Source organism: Peromyscus maniculatus, chromosome 2, assembly GCF_049852395.1.
Source record: "Peromyscus maniculatus bairdii isolate BWxNUB_F1_BW_parent chromosome 2, HU_Pman_BW_mat_3.1, whole genome shotgun sequence".
Classification (NCBI taxonomy): Eukaryota; Metazoa; Chordata; class Mammalia; order Rodentia; family Cricetidae; genus Peromyscus; species Peromyscus maniculatus.
Window position 1 is genome coordinate 129,895,042 of NC_134853.1, and position 20,282 is coordinate 129,915,323.

Sequence of the window (20,282 nt, forward strand, 5' to 3'; positions counted from 1 at the left end):
CAAGAACACTACTAGAAGGTGTTACCTGTGGCCCAGAAAGCAAGCCTCCTACCACAGACAAATCTGCCAGCACCCAGATTTTGAACTGAACTGTGAGAAATAAAACCCTATTATTTATAAGTTTCAAGTTTATAATCATTCAACTAGATATACCACATTATCATGGAATACACACACACACACACACACACCCCACATATCATGGATTATATAAATAAATATGTTTATTTCTCCCAACAAACTAAGTTATTTTCTATCATTCTTCCACCCAGGAAAATTCCTGCTTTTAAGTTGTTAAATATCCCCACTCTATAATGCAAACACATGTACTAGTGACTCCTCTTTCATACTACTTCACAGCTTGTTCAGTTCTCACTGGATCCTGATGACAGTGCCACTATAGAAATAGAGAGCTGACCCAACATTACTGGCATATTACCATAGCTGATTTATTTATTCAGTTTGTATTACTAAATAAGGAGTACAAGTCAAAACTGTCACTGAACTGACTTTGCTCAATAAGCCAGTGAAAAGCAAGCATTCCTTTCAAAGACTTTACAAGGCAAGTCTCACTAATAGCAGTCTCAAGACCACATCATTTAAAAACCAGGAGCCATTTGAATACATACATTACTCACATACTTACTCTATTAAGCGCTTTGGGGATGAGCCACTTTGATGGAATTCATCAGCATCATAGAACTCATCTTCACTGCTAGAGTAAGAGAACTCTGGGACTGTATTTGGAGACAAGTTGACATGGCTGGGAGGAGTTAGACTGCTGCTAGGTGGTGAATTCCCACTGCCTAGGAGTCAAAAGTTTTCAGTTAGGGAAAACGGTGGTAATTAGGGAGCTGGGCCCACAACAGAGCTTTCTAAAGTCAAGACTGAGTTTGGTTAAATTGATAAAATTCTCTATATTATTTTTTTAATCAACAGTTAAGTTAGACAATGAAAATAAGAAGGAAAATTGTACTACAAGATGGGGACACAGACTTTTTATTCTTTTTATGGTACTGAAGACTGATCCTGGGGGTTCATACATACTAGGAAATGTGGTGGTATTGTGTTCCCCAAAATATTGTGTACCTTAATAAACTTATCTGGGGTCAGAGAACAGAAAAGCCACTAGTTAGGCAGTAATAGCACACGCCTTTAATCCTAGCATTCCAGAGGCAGAAATCCATCTGGGATCTCTGTGAGTTCAAGGCCACATTGGAAACAGCTAGGCATGGTGACTCACGCCTTTAATCCCAGGAAGCAAGCCTTTAATCCTAGGGAGTGATGGTAGAAAGCAGAAAGGTATATAAGGCATGAGGACCAGAAACTAGCAGCATTTGGCTGGTTAAGCTTCAGGCTTTCCAGCAGCAGTTCAGCTGAGAGCCATTGGGATGAGGACACAGAAGCTTCCAGTCTGAGGAAACAAGACCAGCTGAGAAGTTGACCAGGTAAGGTTAGCTGTGGCTTGTTCTGGTTCTCTGATCTTCCAGTTCATCCCAATACCTGGCTCTGGGTTTGATTTTATCAATAAGAACTTTTAAGATTCATGCTACAAGGAAAATGTTCTCCCACTGAGCAATGACACTCCCAGTCTGGATATGGCCTTTTAAACATGTGGGAAAATTTCTATCCCTCCACTCTGTAATTCAAGATTAACTTGTATTCTGTATGAGAAAGGGAGTTCTTTTGATAGTACACGTGCTGGTGTTCGGCACCTCATAACAGACACCAGTAACCAATGGGAGCCATGGCTCTTTATACCATAGACTCAGACACTAACGTCTATGGAAATTTAAGACCAAGACTGCCTGACTGTTAGGTACTGCTCGGGATACCACACTCATATTCACGGCACTCTTCATAGTAAATATAAAACCACTCCATGAAGCCCAGACCCTTCTGCCTAAACCTAAGTCAGGTGCCTATCAGAGCAGAGATAAACAGAGCTACTAAGGGAAGTGTGAAGAAAAGGAAGACGAGAAGAGCATCTTTCTAGTGATGTAGTCCAACTAAAGGAGCCAGAACTAATGGAGAGCCCGAGGAAAGACAGTCATCTAATCTCTGAAGTGACTATTGGTACACTGTTCAGTAACAAAGCAAGAACAAACATGCATCAGGGTATTGAGACTAATTCACTGCCCGTCTAACAGCTGTCAGGCTGTCTGTCACTAATCTATTAGAGATGCTGGGTAGAAACTGAAGTTCAGTTACTGCTAGTGCTGGCAATCAAAAGCCAAGGAACCCAGGCATGATGGTGCAAGCCTTCGATCCTAGCACTTGGGAGACAGAGGCAGATTTCTGTGAATTCAAGGCCAGCTTGCTCTACATACCCAGTTATGGGCCAGCCAAGGCTACAAAAAGAGACCCTGTCAAAAACAACAACTAACAAGGAAAACAAAGACAGCAGTAACAGAAACAAGTGAAGATATATCCCTAGACTTTTAGCCTGTTCTTGTTATCTTGGTTCAGTTAATAAACCAACTAGCTATTCACTGTGCCATGTTCACAAAGATCCCTTTTAGATAAAGCAGCTTGTTCCCTAAAGTAAAGCTTATTGAAGAAATTCCAAAGGTAACTCTCCTTACCAAATAATTAAGTTCTCTCTGTTCCTCAATGGCAAAAATAAGGGACCAACTCTTGTTGGAACAGGAAAAATAGATCATGAAACACAAAAAATAACAGACAAATACTCCGGGTGACCATATAAAGGAAACAAAAGAAACTGAGTTTGAATGGGAACTGTAAGCCCAAGTACTGAGAGTTCAACACAACTTATTATTAAAGGGAATATTTTTCTCTATGCCAGAGAAGGAAGAACAGAGATGGAGGAAATAGGGAAATTAGGATGAAAATAAGACAAAAATCAAATGCTAACTTAATTTTCCATGTCCTAAACACATCTCTAAAATGTTAAGGTACTTTGAGGTATCTTCTTCAGAAGTAATTCTCAGAAGATAACCCTCACCCTCTGAAAATAATCTGTATTAAAATTAGTTGACATATAGTAATGTTCCTAACATTTTCATTTACTAACCAGTTTTATGTATTTCCAAGTGTAGATATATTTGACCATTTTATAACTTGAACATACATTATACAAAACAAAAATAAAAGCAAAGCTCTCAGGCTTTTTTGTTTGTCTTTCTTTTGGTTTTGTAAAACAGAACCTCACTGGCTAGTGAAACTCATTATACGGGCCAGGCTGGCCTCGAACTTGCAGCAATCCCCCGATCCAGCTTCCCAATGCTGGCATGACACCTGTGTACCACTACACTCAGCTACAGAGTCTGTTTTTAAGCTAAGATATGACACAGTTCATGAAATACTGTTGACTCATTTTTTTTTCTTTCAAATTTTAGAAGGAATTAATGCTGTTAAATATGAAAGACCCAAGTACAGAATTACTCACTACCCCAAAATTTAATATGGGCTAAAGTCACATATTTTTTCACTGTTACACAGAAAAATTCTACCAAGGAAGTGTCTGTGGAGTGATAACAGACGCCAAGGTCCCACCTGCTAACCAGGACTTACAGTTTTTTGGTTTTTTTCCAGAGCTGAGGACTGAACCCAGGGCCTTGCGCTTGCTAGTCAAGTGCTCTACCACTGAGCTAAATCCCCAAACCCAGGACTTATAGTTTTTAAACCTCCTGATTTAACAGAGTCAAAAGTAGTAACTGCACCTCATTGAGTCGAGTTCTACAGGTAACACAATGCACATTTAATTAATTTAAAAAGAAGTAGATCTAGTATCTAACATGGGTGTAGCCCTGCATCTAAGAGAAAGAGTAAAGATCATTATAAGTAAATAAAATGTAAAATGACATATTTAATGCTACCAAACTGACAAAAATGTGACTGATAAATATTTCCTAAAAGGTGAATCACTGAGGCATCACTCTACAAAGAAATTACTGGAATCATCTAGTCAGTGGGCAATCCGGGAACCACCGCTCAGGTGGCTACAAAAAGAATGTTGCTGACCAAACCATATAAACATGGGAAGCTCTCAGTCATCTCTGTTCTAAGAGCCAGTCACAGGAACACACAGCTTCACTGAGGGCAGAACAGAGGAGAATAAAACTGCACAGGAGGTGCAGCTGCACACACGTAGGTGAACGAGGAGCATCAACAAGGCCTTCAGCTCCAGTCTGTCCTTATAGAGTACCAGATGCCTTTTCCATGAGAAAGCATGCAAGTCTAAAGCGAGTAGTGTGTGTGTGTGTGTGTGTGTGTGTGTGTGTGTGTGTGTAAAGATTCAATCAGGAGCTTTAAGTAAAGGGTACACAAAGAAAGCCCTACACTAAAAAAATTAGAATTATAATTACTAAATACTCTTGGTTTAATCACAAAGTTACCCATTTCAAGAAGGCACTATAATTAAAAACTAAGCTATTGCTAGTGTTATTAGCTATTACATTTCTTCATCCTTTCCCCTCTAGATGCCAAACATAAATCCCATATGTTAATGGAAAGTTACAAGAAGTAAAGGTTACACAAACCTGTACCTGTACTATTTGGTGTTGGAGTCTGATGATGTCCCAAGGTAGCTAACACAGGTCCAACAGGTAAGGAAGATGGACGCTGCTCTGACTTACACAACTGAGCAGGTTCTAGATTTGAATATGTGAAATAAGTTAGAAAAACAGCCCAACATATACTCAACAACTGCAATTGTTTGGAATACAAAACTCCAAGGTCTGGATTTTTCTATATGAAGTCAAATTCATGCTATTTCTCTTTATGATCTCTGAGCCCCTCAGAGTCACTGACACTCTCAGCACCAGCACAACCAGTCAGGGTGGCCAATACCCAGCACAACTGCTGCGTCCAACCAATAATGCTTCTGACAATAGTGTGTTCCTGAACTCAAACCCTGTAAGATCAGACACAGGGCCCACTCCCCCTCATTAGTGCTCAGTGATAATAAGTTCATCCTTTTTTGTTGTTGTTGTTTTTTAGGATTTATTTATTTATTATGTATACAGCATGTATGACTGCAGGCCAGAAGAGGACACCAGATCTCATTAGAGATGGTTGTGAGCCACCATGTGGTTGCTGGGAATTGAACTCAGGACCTCTGGAAGAGCAGTCAGTGCTCTTAACCTCTGAGCCATCACTCCAGCCCCATAAGTTCATTCTTAGAGTAAAAGTTTATAAACAATTTCTTGTGGTCTTCATGAACAACTTCCTTTTATACAGTGTAGTCTGTGGCCTTACTATGTCATTGAGAGAACACAGAAATATATGGTGCAACAAATGGATTTTTGAGAAAAGAGCTCACTATTATCTCAGGCTAGCCTCAATTCTTGGGGATTCTCCTACCTCAGGCTCCTAAGTGCTGAGATCACAGGTTTGAGCCACGACACCTAGCTTTTGCTAATTTTATTCCCTTAACAGTATTAATTATTCTCCTCTCAACTAGCAGGACATCTTATATACACTTTACATCTATTCCCTTTCTCATTGATGTCTACTGTGGTAAACTATTTATGTTGTTCAGAATTATAAAGACTATCTCACATTTACACATCGTGGGTTACACTGAACTGGATCAGGAGCTTCCCATTTTCTTGGCTATGAGTTCTGAGTCACAGGAAGTTAGTCCTATCAGCAAATCTACACCTTCACTGCTATGCTGTCCTCCACCTCTAAAAACTGAAATTCCTTCCCTCAACCTCAAAAGCACCACTATCCAAGATACTGTCTTCTTTTTTCATTTTCAGCTATACTATGTGACTGTTATTTTTAAAATATATAGAAAATCTAAGAGTACTGTGAGTAGCAAACAAATGAATTTTTTCATATCTACTACTCCATGAAACATGATGGTTCCAAATACTGTACCTGGAGGTAAGACAGTCTGGGAAGGCATTGTGCTGATCACAGGTTCCAAGGGACTAGGTTGGTATATTGCATCTACAGGATTAATAGTACTCTGAGATAAGAAACACAGCAGAGTTATTTTTAATTAAATGTTCTTATGCTGACCACCCCCCAAACAAGAAAATGCCACATTTCTAACAGCAAAATCCACAGGATAGTATATAGGTAAATTGGTCAAATTGCAAAGGGGAAATGTGTCTTTTTATGCAGAGGTTTAAGAGTTTTTCCCAATAAAGCATAGAAAGGAAGAAAAATGAGTGAATCATTGTCATAGAAGGACGCTAAGTAGAAAAACCTGCAAGGCAAGAAAGCAAACAACTACCTCAGTTCAACTCAGTGCTCTCAAACTCTTATCTCACCACAGTATTGTTTCGTGCACCACACCAGTCACTAGATAATGGTCTGTACCACTTGGCCCACATCTCCTGCCCCAGCACTGTACACCACACAGCAGAGTCGCCTGACTATACATTCCACAATGGAGTGCCTTGTACTGAGTATGGGGAAAAAGCCTTCCTTGAGGACTTTTTGGGGGTTGGGTGCTCAAAAGATGTAGTGAAAATGTCAGGATGAGGACAAAAAAAAAAATCTAGATTTCTCTGATTCCAAATCAAGAAGTTATTCTGACAGCATGATGCACTTTAACCCCAAACTCCATAGTTTACTTACTTTGTGTTTTGTTCTGTTTGGTTTTTTGAGACAGGGTTTCTCTGTGTAGCCCTGACTGTCCTGGAACACACTCTGTAGACCAGGCTGGTCTTGAACTCAGAGATCTGCCAGCCTCTGTCTCCCGAGTGCTGGGATTAAAGGCGTGCACCACCACTGCCCAGCCTTACTTTGTTTTTTAAAGAAGGAGGTAGTCTAGGTAAATTTAATTTTGTTTTGTGGTCCAGGCTGGCCTGGATCTCAGCATGTAGACCAGGCTGGCCTCAAACTTGTATCTTCCTGCCTCAGCCTCCTTCATACTATGAGCACAGAAGTTTGCTACCGTGCCTGGTTTGTTTAAACAAGACCTTTGCTACTGAATGATCCCCAAATGTATCCATACAACTTTAAAAACCACTGTAATGAGTATAATAGAACAAGAGCCTTGATTATATAGCCTCTAATGCAGCAGGTCTCAACATGAGGGTCACAACCCCCTTGACAAACCTCCATCTCTAAAAATACTTAATTATGATTCCCAACAATAGCAAAATTACAGTTGCAAAGTAGTAACAAAAATAATGCTGTGGTTGGGGGTCACCGCAACATGAGAAACTGTATTAAAGGATCGCAGCATTAGGAAGGTTGAGAACCACTGCTCCAGTGTTCTCTGGTTCTGACTCTGACATAAACTACTTGTCCCTAGCGCTCTTCTCTAAGGACACCAAGAGTGTCACGCAGGAATGGGGCTGCAGCTGAGTGTTGGAACACTTGCCTAACATGTCTAAGGCCTTGGGCTTGGTCACCAGGACTGTAAAAACAAAACTAAGCAAAGTCCCCTCACTAATATTTTGATCCACATGAATGAAAACGTACTATTCTTCCCATTGAAGAGTCTAAGAAATAACTAACTTTACAATCAGGGACTGGAACTCAACTTTTTGGATAAAATATTTCTTTAGGGGAAATATTCTATTATTAGGCTTGTCAAACAAACAGAACAAATTTTACAAAAACTTTTAAACTTCTTTGCATTAAAAAACAAATATGGGAATTTAATTTAACCCACTGGCATTTGCTTATAATCCTAACTATTTGGAAAATGGAGGCAGGAAGATCCCAAGTTCAAGACCTACAACAGCCTACAGAATGAATTCAAGCACAATTTAGGCAACTTAAGTAAGATCCTGTCCTAAATTTTAAAAAAAAGTAGAAACGATGGCTGGGGACACAGTTCAACGGTAACTAGCTTGCCTAGCATGTGTAAGGTCCTAGGTTTAATCCCCAGTATCATAAAAGCAACAATAAATTGGACTTTTAAAAACTAGAAGTCCTGGTGTTTTGGACTGAGCTCCTTATACTAGGCCTCAAAAGACCAGAGCAAGCCCAAACTGAAGCATCCGCACTAGGTGCGAACAGTCAAAGTGAGACTCCAAGGAAACAGGTAGATGACAAAACTTTCTTCTAATCATAAAAATTCAAATTCTCCTGAGTCCGCTTTGATATATAAGTGATCTATAAAAAAACTAGCTGTCCAAATGGTGGTAGCACATGCCTTTAATCCCAGTGCTCGGGAGGCAGAGGCAGAAGGATCTCTGTGAGTTCGAGGCCAGCCTGGGCTACAGAGCGACAGCCAGGACAGAAAGGACAGAAAGGAAGAAGGGAAGAAAGGAAGAAGGAAGGGAGAGGAGGAGAGGGGACAGGGGAGAGGAGGAGATAGAGAGGAGAAGGAGAGAAAGAGAAAGAGAGGAAGGAAGGAAGGAAGGAAGGAAGGAAGGAAGGAAGGAAGGAAGGAAGGAAGGAAGGAAGGAAGGAAGGAAGGAAGGAAGGAAGGAAGGAAGGAAGGGCGAGCTAGCTTACTGGAGGCTCATCAGTGTTGCTTTTATTGCTCAGTTCCCACATCATCTTATAAAATTCACTATTTCTGATACTGCCTCAGTAGAACTCATCCTTTTAAAATAAATTAGAGGCTCCAAAGTCCATGAATCACAGAAATAGTAATCAGATCTATAATAAAGTTTGCCGTACTTTTGTCTTTTTGATAGCATATATGTTAAAAACATACACCCTTTTCTTGTTTTGATGGAAAAAGAATAGCCTATGTTTATCTTCAATCACTGGTCAACTTCAGCTAAAAATCAAAAACAAGAAACAAAAAACATTTTACAACTTCCTTTAAAAAGGATAGATGTTTATAGTCAGACAGTGGTGGTGCATGCTTTAATTCCAGCACTCAAGAGGTAGATAGGCAGGTCTCTGAGTTTGAAGCCAGCCTGGTCTACAGAATGAGTTCCAGGACAATAAATAGAGAAACCCTGTCTTGAAAAAACAAAGCAAAACCCCCAAAAAGGAAAAAAAAAAAAGATGTTTATGCAAGTAATCCTCAACTGTTGGAACATTAATGTATCCATGATAAAGTAATGTGTAAATAAATTATATAAAATATGCATGACTAACATTTATTTATTAACAGTGTGTGTTCACTCTGTACCTTACAAGAACATGCAGAAGAAAAGCCTTCAGCTTTGTCACAGATGACAACCCTAAGACCCACAAAGGATGGGTACCTTGCCGCGGGTCTCACGTGGTGAGTGGCAGGACTACTGACTGCACAAACCCGAGCACTCTAGCTCTCAGCCTGTATCATGGGTTCCCATCTTCAAAATAAAACTCTTATGCAAAAGGACTAGTTTTAGAGCAAATTATTCAAAATTGCTTTCTACAAGTTTAAATTTCCTACATATGAACCTTCCCAATGTTCTTAAATTGCAAAGGATCAAGCACATGTATTATGCTTTCTAAAACCCTGCCTATTTTTATACACAATGAATTGGTCCCTAAGGGGGAATGAGATTAAAAATAACCAAAACTTGCATTTGCAAAGGCGTCTTCCTTGGGGACCATGAACATATCCCTGCCCCACAAGACTACCTCAAGAAGGGGCAGATTACACTGCACTTTTGTTTATTCTATGCAGTTGTGGCATATCACCAGGGTTTACACTTTGGGTAGAGAAATAAAAATCCCAACATATTTCATTTGTTTTTCAAAAATAATTCCTTTATCTGTTGTCTTAAAAAAAAAAAAAGATTAAAAAAACCTGTAGTTAATGAACCTTCCCATTTCAAAGCAATGTAAAGCCAACAAGCTCCCCACTCCCAGGAGCCATGAGGGGCTTGTCAAGGGTCTAATGTGTCATCTCCAAGTCTTAGAAAAGCCAGCACTGAGCTTCAGGGTAACGAGGCTGCTTACTGTTTCAAGAACAGTCTCTGTTTATCTCTTGAGATAAGGTCTCATGTAGCCTAGGCTGGCCTTAAACTCGCTATGTAGCTGAGGATGGCCTTTAACTCCTAACCCTTCTGCCTCCACTTCCTGAGTGCTGGGATTATAGGTGTCACCACTACATCTAGTTGATGCGGTGTGTGTGTTGGGGGGAGGTGGCAGATATGATTAAACTCAGGGCTTCCCATGCTAAGCAAGAACTCTCAACTAAGCTACATCTACAGCTCTGCTTTAAGAATAGTCAACAGAAGTCACTAACACTACAAAACTACTGATCTTATTTTTGTACGTGAGGTGAGTGTGTCCGTGTTACACACATGTGTATCTGTGCATAAAAGCCAGAGGTCAACAATGGCTGCCTTCTTCTATCACTCTCTACCATATTTTTTGAGGCAGGACCTATAGGTCTCTCCCCTACCCTCAGTGCTACAGCTGTGGCTGTGTGCCTGGTTTCTATGTGGGCACAGTGGATCCAAACTCTGATCCTCATGGTTTCATGGCAGGCACTTTACCAACTGAGATATCTCCCCAGCCTTCAAACTACAAACTGTTAAAATCTTTTATTATCAGCTAAGAAATCTAGCCACAAATTTCCTATTTATAAATGAAATGTTAAGAGCAATAGAAGGGTAAAACCTAAGGAGAAATAAGAAAATAACTATGTCAAAGAATACATGTTATTCGTTCTACCAAGAATATATTATGCAACACAGTACTAATGACAAATAAATACAAAATTCAAAAATCAAACAAGAGGAACATATAGATAGAAATGTATTTTTAATAGATGAAGGTATGTTTCAATATTGCACACCCCTCCCTCTGCTTCAATCTGAGAAAAAAAAGTTTGACAAGAAATGCAGCTTGGTGAATGATGCCTTGTAAAAGCTAATTAACCCTTCAAGTTGACACATGCAAAGTGATTCATTCACAGAACCAATACTTAGAACAATTTTAAGACTGCCATTTCCCCTCCAAATGATTGTTGAAAGATGGCCAACTTTAGGAGCTCAAGGAAAATTGCAAGAGTTAAAAACAAAAAGCAGTGAGTAGGTGAAGAGAGGAGTTTGTGCTGAAAGTGAACAGAAAATTCAGGCTTCTCCTGACATGACTGGTTATGACGCTGCAAGAGTCAAGGAACAAAGACCACATTAGACTTACTATAATTCCATCTGCGTGCTGCTCCGCATTACTCTGGTCCTTAAGGAAAAATGTTAAAGATATTAACTTCATTCTCACATTTAAGTAATGCCTTGTGTACTTTACCTAATAAGAAAGCTTCTTTTACTAGGTAAGTAATGAAGTTAGAACATTACTTCTCTGCTTCCACTGAGATTCTCACTCCATGTGGTACTCCTGCCATCACGGGGAACACAGCCAAGAGGAGTAATTCCTCACAGTTCTCTCTACAGAGGCCCTGACTGGAGCTCAGTGAGGCTCCTACCAAACTTTACTTACATTCATAGCAACAATTAAAATCAAATATGCTAATATAAGGACAGAGACCCTCAAACTTTCTAAGTTTCAACGTACAGTAAATTATGCCAACTCCTCCCAATTCCTAAACTTCTACTGCACTTTACAGGTATGACCCTTGTCTAAACTATGATCTGAAAAACCCAGGATGGTCATTATTTCACATATCTGATTATGACTTCAGAATTACACCAATACTTTTCTAGAGATATATTCTAATTTTTGTCTCAGTAAACTTAATAGCTGTATCCATGGAGTGATGATGTAACAGCTAATACTGCCTGGTAAGTATTTTATGAACATTCACAGGGTTTTTTTGTTTTGTTTTATTTTGTTTGGGCCTGCTTGTTTGGTTTTTGAGACAAGGTTTTGTATCCCAGACTGGACTCAAAGGATGACCCTGAACTCTTATCTTCCGTCTCCAATTACAGGCTTACACCACCACACCTGGTTTACATGGGGCTAGAGAAGGAACCCAGATTCTGTGTATGCTAGGCAGACACTTGACTAACTGAACTATATCCCCATGCCCACAGGGTATTACTACTGTCTCCACTGGATGTTGTAATAGAGGTGAGCTCCGAATACAGGCAGCCCCACTGAAGAATTCACTCTTGGCTCAATATCATTTTGTCTTGCCTCCCCAAGGTTATGCCTCAGAGTGAAGAAAGGGGTGGGAAGTTGGTGACACAAAATCCTTTCTCATAAATGCATGAAAAGGACTTAGAACTTTGTCTTGTGGACTCTTCTCTTCTGCACTCCTCCTTCCCACTTGCCTTCTAAATGGCTCTGTGCCCAACATGGGTGCGAACATGAAGAATTGGTAGTCTTCTGGGATGGTCTCATCCATAGGGATGGAAGAGCATCTCCTGGTGAGTAGCATCTAGAAAGCCATCAAAGATCTCTGGGGGAGAGCACATACTCAGAAAAATCTGAGGAAGCATAAAAACCTTTAGCCTGAATTGGCTATCTCCTGTGACTAGATAGATAGGTGCATAGCTCAATTGTCATCAGAGAGGTGTGTCATCCAGCAACTGATGGAAACAGATGCAGACCCACAGCCAAACATTAGGCCAAGTTTGGGGAATCCTGAGAGGGGAGAAAAGATTGGAGGAGCTAGAGGAGTCAAGGACACCACAAGAAAACTCACAGAATCTAACTAACCTGGGCTCATAGGGGCTCACGGAGACTGAACCAACCAGGCAGCCTGCATGGGACTGATCTAGGCACTCTGCATATATGTTACAGGTGTGTGGCTTGGTCCTCTTGGGAGACTCCTAACAGTGGGAACAGGAGCTATCTCCAACTCTCTTACAGGCTTTTGGGACCCTATTTCTCATACTGGGTAGCCTTGACCAGCCTTAATATATGAGGAGGTACTCAGTCTAACTGCAACTTGATGTGTCATGTTTTATTGATACTCATGGAAGATCTGCCCTTTCCCTACACAGAAACCGAGGAGAAGTGGATGGGGGGTTGGGGGAGGAACTGGGAGGAGAGGAGGGAGTGGAAACTTAGGTCAGGGTGTAAAATAAATAAATACATTTATTTTTTAAGAAAACATTATGCTGTATGATTATTGTACTTTTAGAATACTGCAACCTCAGAAAAATACATTTCTTGAGTTTCTTCATGTTCACTCATGTAAAATTATACCTATTTCAGAGTTTTTAATGAAGATAAAATGAAAAAATACAGGAAAATATTTAAGGGAGAGAAGTCAGCTATAAAACCAAGTTTTTAAAATTAAAGGGAACTCATGGAATCCTTGCCCCACTCAGGTATATAATATAAATGCAGTGTCCTGGATAGATCTGTCAAGTTGACACAAACCTACATGTAGCTGGGGAGAGGAGCCTCAATTGAGAAAGTATCTCTATCAGACTGCCCATGGGCAAGACTGTCAGGCACTGTCTTGATTAATAATTGATGAGGGAGGGGTATCACATTGTGGGTAGTGCCACCAAGGCAGATGATCCTGGTGGTATAAGAAAGCAGTCTGAGCAAGCAATGGAGAGCAAGCCAGCCAGTAGGCAGCATTCCTCTATAGTTTTTGCTTCAGTTCTGCCTCCAAGTTCCCTTCCTAACTTTTCAGCAATGGAGTGTGACCTGAGAGACGTAAGAAGAAGTAAGCCCTTTCCTCCCCAAAGTGCCTTTGCTTACGGGGTTTCTCACAGTAGTAGGAACTGTAACTAGGACATGCAGTACCGAAGGAAGACATCAGAGAGACTCAGAATGGGATAAGGTAACAGCTATAGCCTTTGCTTTTTCCACTGGCTTGGGAGACATTCCAAAACAATGATGCAAAGAGAAACCAGGTATACAAGTAGTGTGACAGAACAGTTCCACAGTAGCAAGCATAGCCACAATCATCCTCTAGTGTTATGCAGATAATACATATAAATGCTGTGTCCTAGCCGTCCTAGCTGTGGTCTAGGAACTCTTGGCCCAGTACACATATTCTTTACAAATCTCAGAGAGTAATTGCACTTAATATCTACACAATTCAAACTGATATTTCCCCTTTATGTTAACAACTGAGTTAACTACACACTTGAAATTCTAAAGTCTCAGTAATTCTGATATAGAAAAATTAAAAAATATGAATCATTTAGAAGTATAGAGAATGAAAATTCAAGTTTGCTGCTCAGATTATAAACTCATGACATTTAGTTTTCCTCTTCTAATTTCTAAACAGTAAACTAATTTTTCCCCAAAACTTTAAGAAGATGAAATATGGACTACCAAATGTGCCAAAAATGGTCTGTTGTTAGGCAAGTATATCCTCTCCACTGCTGAACCTCTACAAGCCTTTGTGACTATCCCCACTAAGAGCAAAAGTTACATGTGACTTTGAACACTCCAACCTGCCTTGCTTTCTTAGAGTCTACCACACTGTGAGGAGGCCCGGGCAGCCACCAAGACAACAATACAGACTACCTGAACCCTACTCCCCAGCAGCGTTACAACTATGCACGTAAGCCATCTCCAAAGGGGGTCCTCCGGGGCTGAGGAGACGGACGGCTTAGCTGAAGAGCACTTGCTGCTCTTCCAGAGGACCCAGGTTCAGCTTCAAGCACCCACTACAACTCCAGTCTCAGGGTATCTGATACTCTCTTCTGATCCCAGTAGTGGGGTCTTGCATGCATATGGTGTACACACACACACACACACACACAGAGAGAGAAGAGAGAGAGAGAGAGAGAGAGAGAGAGAGAGAGAGAGAGAAGAGAGAGAGAGAGAAGAGAGAGAGAGAGAGAGAGAGAGAGAGAGAGAGAGAGAGAGAGAGAGAGAGAGAAATTAATCTTTAAATAAAGAAAAGCAGGTCCTCCAGCCCCCAGTGAAGCCAACACAGGGATGGATGAATGAGTAAGGGACAAGTCATGGGACCTGTCCACATTACACAATTATAGGCAAAATAATTTACTAGAGCTATTTTAAGACTCAGTTTTAGGGTGGTTTGTTAAGGATTACTGATATCATTGGCACACTGTCATTTATAAAACCTAGGGTTGGGGACATAGCTCAGCTTACAGGAAACCCCAGTTTGGTCCTCAGCACTGCACAAACTGGGAATGTCTGCACACTCTCGTAGCACCAACAATGGCAAAGCAAAGCACAGGTCACCAAATTCATCCTCAGCTCACTGACTTTGAGGACAGCCGGGGCTACACGTGACCCTATCTCAAAACAAAAACAAAAACAAAAAAATTCTAGCACAACAAAAACCTAGCACTTCCAATTTCTGTATGAAATAAAATAAACTACTAAACTACATTTGACAATTTTCACTCAAAATGTTTGTTTTCATACATGCTATCTTATGGGCTATTCTGAATCCGGGCTTATTTGCCTTTCGAGGTACATGAAATCTACACAAGCCTCATCGATGCTTCATGACCCATCATAAGCTATAGCTCACTCATCAGGATTAGCTAAAGCAAAGTATCCGGTATGCCTGCACCAGAGACTCCACTGCATTCAAATGACTTAGGCAATGGGCCACTGTCGTCCCACATGCATCACAGCATGTGTGCACATGCCGACAAGCACAAGGGCTGTAACTTGGTTAAACACATAAGCACGATGGAGATCAGGAAACATGTCACTGAAATAAGCACGAGCACTTTTGACTAGAATTAGGAACTCCAGTATTTTTAAGCCATTCATACTTTTAAAAAGATTAAAGCATAAATACATTCTGAACTGCCCTAATGAGGCAATGTTTTAATTGTATACCTACATAAATTCTAACATATAAATCCAAGTCTTACGACATTCAGCAAATAGAGCTGTGATGATAGAAAATGCACATTAAAAAAACCAACAACAAATAATGAGTTTGGACCTTTTACTCAGAGTGTAACAAAAATCAAAGTGCAACACTGCCATAAATGTAAGAGACAAAATAAAAACAAACAAGCAAAATCTTTATGATCACAGACAGCAGAGAATCTTTTCTTCTGAACACACAACCACAGAAAGGCTTTGAGAGGACAAATAGAAAGGGCAGGTGCCAGGTTGAGAAGGGATCCCTCATCAGAAACTGTAAAGGGTGGAGCCTTACTCTCTAACACACAAAACTGTGAGGAAATAAGTTTTGGTTAAGCCATCCAGTTCCTCTGATATTTTGTCATAAAAGCCTATGGTGAAAAAGGCCAGTGGCAAGTGAGTCCTTGAGAAGACAAAATGCTCTCACACAGAGAAAACAAATGTCAGCAAGCACAATATATCATGTAGCTATGGCCAATGATGCAAAGTTATGAAGAAAAAAGAAGCTAGTGTGATACAGTGATTATTTCAGATAGTCAAGACATTTTGTGTGGCAGAAATCTGAACGATGTGAAGTAAGAGATCACCCTGGTGGACATCTGTGAAAGGAGTCACGCAACAGAAGCAAAGGTCCCTAAACCGAGAATGCTTGCCTCCTCTGAAGAGAAAAACAAAGGCAAAACAGGTCCCTGTTATCAGCAGTGCGATCACGCAGAGGCAGGAGATGAACCTATGCAGTGATGGCTCAATGCTATAGCACCAAGCAGTCCTCTCCAAGTGTGAGAGAAAAACGACTGATATGATGCACACTTACAGAGTCACATTGGGTGCCAAGACGTTTCAAAGTTAAAAAAAAAATTTTTTTAAAGGCCTTCACAATGTAAAACTTCCTTCTGGAATTAATTAAAGAGCCAATGTGTAAGAGACTCCGGAATACTACTACACATTCTAAAATACACTGCAAAGTAGATCTGTCAACCTAGACTAAAACATTTCTTTTCTGGTAGAAAAGAAATTTAATAATTTGAACTTCAATACAGTTCAAAGACAGAAAACATCAAAAATTCTTGATGAGGATCAGCAAGATGGTTCAGCAGGTAAAGGTGCTTGACCCCAAGGCTGAAGATCCAAATCCTACGACAGAAGACTGACCGAAAGAGAGGATCAACTCTCACATGTTGGCCTCTGACTGCTACACGCAATGAATAAATCATGTAATCAACTCTTCTTAACGAGTAGCTAAGAAAAGGCTGCACTCAAAGTGCAGCGATCTAAAGTGCTGATGTCTTCAGAGACTACCCAGGCTGGCCCACAAGTCTAAACTGTATTTCCTCCATCACCACTAGACAGAGTTTTTGATGGGTGTGTAATTCCTCTCTCCCTCCCGCTCCCCCAATATCTGCAGATGCTCTCCATGTAGTCATGTAAATTTAGATCTGAGAAAAACGACACAAAAATCTTAGCCTGAATTTCATGTCTCCAACCCTGTCTTATGCTACTGTGTCACTAACAATATGAGGTAAAAAAGAGATTCTATAACTGAGCAAACAAAAACATGCAAATGAGTAGAACAGACCACTGATTATTTTGAAACCTCCTTCTACCCACTAGCTACAGACAGATGCACAGGTGTCAAGTCCATGGTGAGGAGAAGAAGAAGAAGGCTTTTTACCAAGTGCTTAGTCTCAAATGTATTTCTCTTTCTGAAAATTCCAGGCCTATGGATTTTAGTATACCAAAAAGCTTTCATAAAAGTAGATACGCATTAGTATTTAGCCCACAATAATTCACTACCCATTTTGTTCCATGGATAACAACAATTAATGAGTGGTTCACCAATGTAGTTCAGTATCTTCTCCTCAAAAACAAATTTACAAACAAAAAAATAAAACCTTTGTCAAACACCAATTTCAAAAATGTATCTATTATACTCTTTACTATGTACAAGAATAATGTGCTAAAGCTTAATACTTGATTTCTAAGAAAAAAATTATGTAAACAATTTAACAAAATATAGACTCCCATTCCAAGCTGCAGTCATGATTAAAGCAAAGAATGAGTTCTTTAAACATGCTCCCTTCCTTCCTAACCACCACCAGAAATTACCAGCAAACAGACACATGGGTGTGTGATAATATCCAAACACAGTAGTTGTTCAATAAGATATACAGTCCCACAATTCAGTTTACTGTTGAAAGGTAATGTTTCAGAACTGAGTTTTGTGTCTACTAAAGAAAAATTCCAATACAATTTTTTAAATTATAAACTTAGAAAGGAAATACAAAGTAAAATGTACTTACTTTAGCAATCTGTAGCAACACAATGCAGTGTTTAATTGACTCTACCATGCTCTACAAAGACAAAACACTGATTTTAGGATCTTGCTGCAAATAAAATAGTTATATGATATTAGAGCTTAAATATTTTTAAAAAATCAGTTCAATTATAAAAAGGAATAAAGTCTTCAGATCAAATACTCTCTTCCATGTATCATAAGTTCTAATTTGCTGACAGTGTGACAAGTTATTTATTAGTAATTCTATGATTTACTAAGGAATATCACACTATCATTTATACCAAATAGTATCTACTATTTTTCTCTCAAAGAGAAAGTTATGTGAGTCTGATTGGCCTTCAATTCTTTAGATCAACAGCAGCAACCTCAATTTCAATTCTTAAAGCAAGACACAGGACAGGATCTGGTCAGAACACTCAGATCTGAAATATTACTTTGTACATTTTAAAAATACTTGTTATCAAGATACAAATGTCATTAGTAGTCTATTGGAATACATCAAAGAACAGTACATGAAGGAAACTCAAATCGTACTGCACTTGAAAGGGGAGAGTATGTGCAGGCTGAGTATGCCTAATCCTCGAAGTTTCAAGTCTCAATTTCAGGTGTCAGAGGGTCAAACTGCAAGCATCAACTGCAAAGTAAGGTATTTAAGAACCATAGCCACATCTTGTGCTCAGACTGGAGTCCCCTCCTCTGTCGATCTTACGTTATGCATGTGCATATGATCCAGTGCCAAGTACCTCAGATATGGGATACCAGCTTTTTTCTTTCCTTGTTTTTGTTTTTGTTGTTGTTGTAGAGACAGGGTCTCAAAACTGTCCCAGGCTGGCTTGAGACTCACTATGTAGCAGAGGTCGGCCTTTACTTCTAATCCTTCTGCCTCCACCCCCAACCTCCTATGCATGGGGGACACTTTTATCCCAAGATACCACTGAAGTTAAGACCAGAAACAAAACGGTGCATGGGATCAATTTCAACCACAGGGACAATAAATCTGTGGCCCAAGACTCAATTCTTCAACACTCTCATAAAATCCACAGAAACCAAGACAATGCTTGTTCTTATTAGCAGCAGCGGGTTAAAAGGGACATTTAAAAGCAGCTTCTCAATTGAAGTCAGAGTTTAATACAGAACTTACATTTGTTGTGTCTTTGAGAGTTTCAACTTTCTGTGAAAAATAAGTTTTAAATAGAAATAATGAGAATTACAAAGAGGTACATACTATTGTTTTTAGGATCAAGTATTTAAAGGTTTTTTTTTTTTTACTTACATTATTCTAAGTTAGTGTAATCAAGTTAGAAAGGAAATACTTTTTTGTTATATTTTTTAGTCTAAAGCCAGTATTTAAGTTTAAAATTCCAAATATTTTACAGATAAACATTCATAAAATTCATACACTTCAAAACGTGTAAGAAAGTATAAAACATTCTTATACCTTTCCTGAAGAGATTTTATATTTATTATAGACTTCATGACAACAACACAAAAACCTTCCCTAAAGTGTCTTTTAAATAATCTAGAAATAGATTCCAAAGCTAATATTGTTATTAACTGTAGCAGACCCAACTGCACAGCCACCGTTAGCAGGAAAGCAAAATAGCAAAATGGCAAACAAAAAAAAAAAAAATAAAAATAAAAATAAAAGGCTGCACCGGGAACAGGGCAAGAAAAGAGAAGGTGTGGCACCCATGAACACCCCCAAATCCAGGGAAACCAAGGCCTGGAGGCCTGGGGTACAAGCACAGGCTCCCACCGCCACCTGCTATTCTGAGCAGTCCTCTCTATCTGACGTGACCACAGGGAAACAGTAACTTTCTTTTTGTTTTGTTGTTTGTTTTGTGAGACAGGGTCTCACTGTGCAGCTCTGAGTGTCCTGGAACAAACTATGCAGACCAGACTGGCCTGGGATTAATGGTGTGAGCCTCCATGCCCTAGAATTTTAATAACTTTCTACCTTCAACACATTTTATATAGAGAAGAACTTACAAACATCTAATACTTGCAAAACAGAATTATATTAAAATCTGATTATTATGCTTTTATTTAATTATCAAGCTGTAACTGAATACTTACCAGAAACCACCACTTGAGGGCACACTGCAGTAGTATATAGTAAGTCAGTAATAATTGTTTTTGGTAAGTTTGGGGTTTTTGTTCTTGTTGTTTTGAGATGGGGTCTCATTTGTAGTCCTCACTGGCCTCAAACTCACAAAGCTTCATGTGCTGGGATTAAACACATGTGCCACCATGCCTCATTCATTTTGTTTTGTTTTATATAGAATCTTGCTAGATAGTGCAAGTTGCCCAAGAACTCCTGATCTTCCTGCCTCAGCCTCCCCAGAGCTGGGATTCTAAGCATGCCTTAGTTCCCCCAGATTCAACAATATTATTATAATAAAATACTGATATACTTCCATTACTT

The 20,282-nt window shown here is 39.6% G+C and overlaps 1 protein-coding gene across 21 annotated transcripts in view; it reads right to left on the minus strand.

Moving 5' to 3' along the window:
* Positions 1-20,282, minus strand: part of Osbpl9 (oxysterol binding protein like 9) — a 140,195-nt gene that overhangs the window by 22,035 nt on the left and 97,878 nt on the right. For 8 of the 21 annotated variants that reach the window (XM_006977751.4, XM_006977749.4, XM_076564745.1 and 5 more), the window contains 5 exons: positions 18,999-19,028; positions 17,862-17,912; positions 5,848-5,938; positions 4,509-4,613; positions 647-806 (listed from right to left, as the gene is read on the minus strand). In XM_006977751.4, coding sequence (XP_006977813.2) covers positions 647-806; positions 4,509-4,613; positions 5,848-5,938; positions 17,862-17,912; positions 18,999-19,028 — 437 coding nt within the window. Of the gene's footprint in view, positions 1-646; positions 807-4,502; positions 4,614-5,847; positions 5,939-10,974; positions 11,014-17,861; positions 17,913-18,998; positions 19,029-20,282 lie in introns of all 21 variants that reach the window. The other 13 variants (XM_006977750.4, XM_006977748.4, XM_076564742.1 and 10 more) reach the window with 3 other exon arrangements.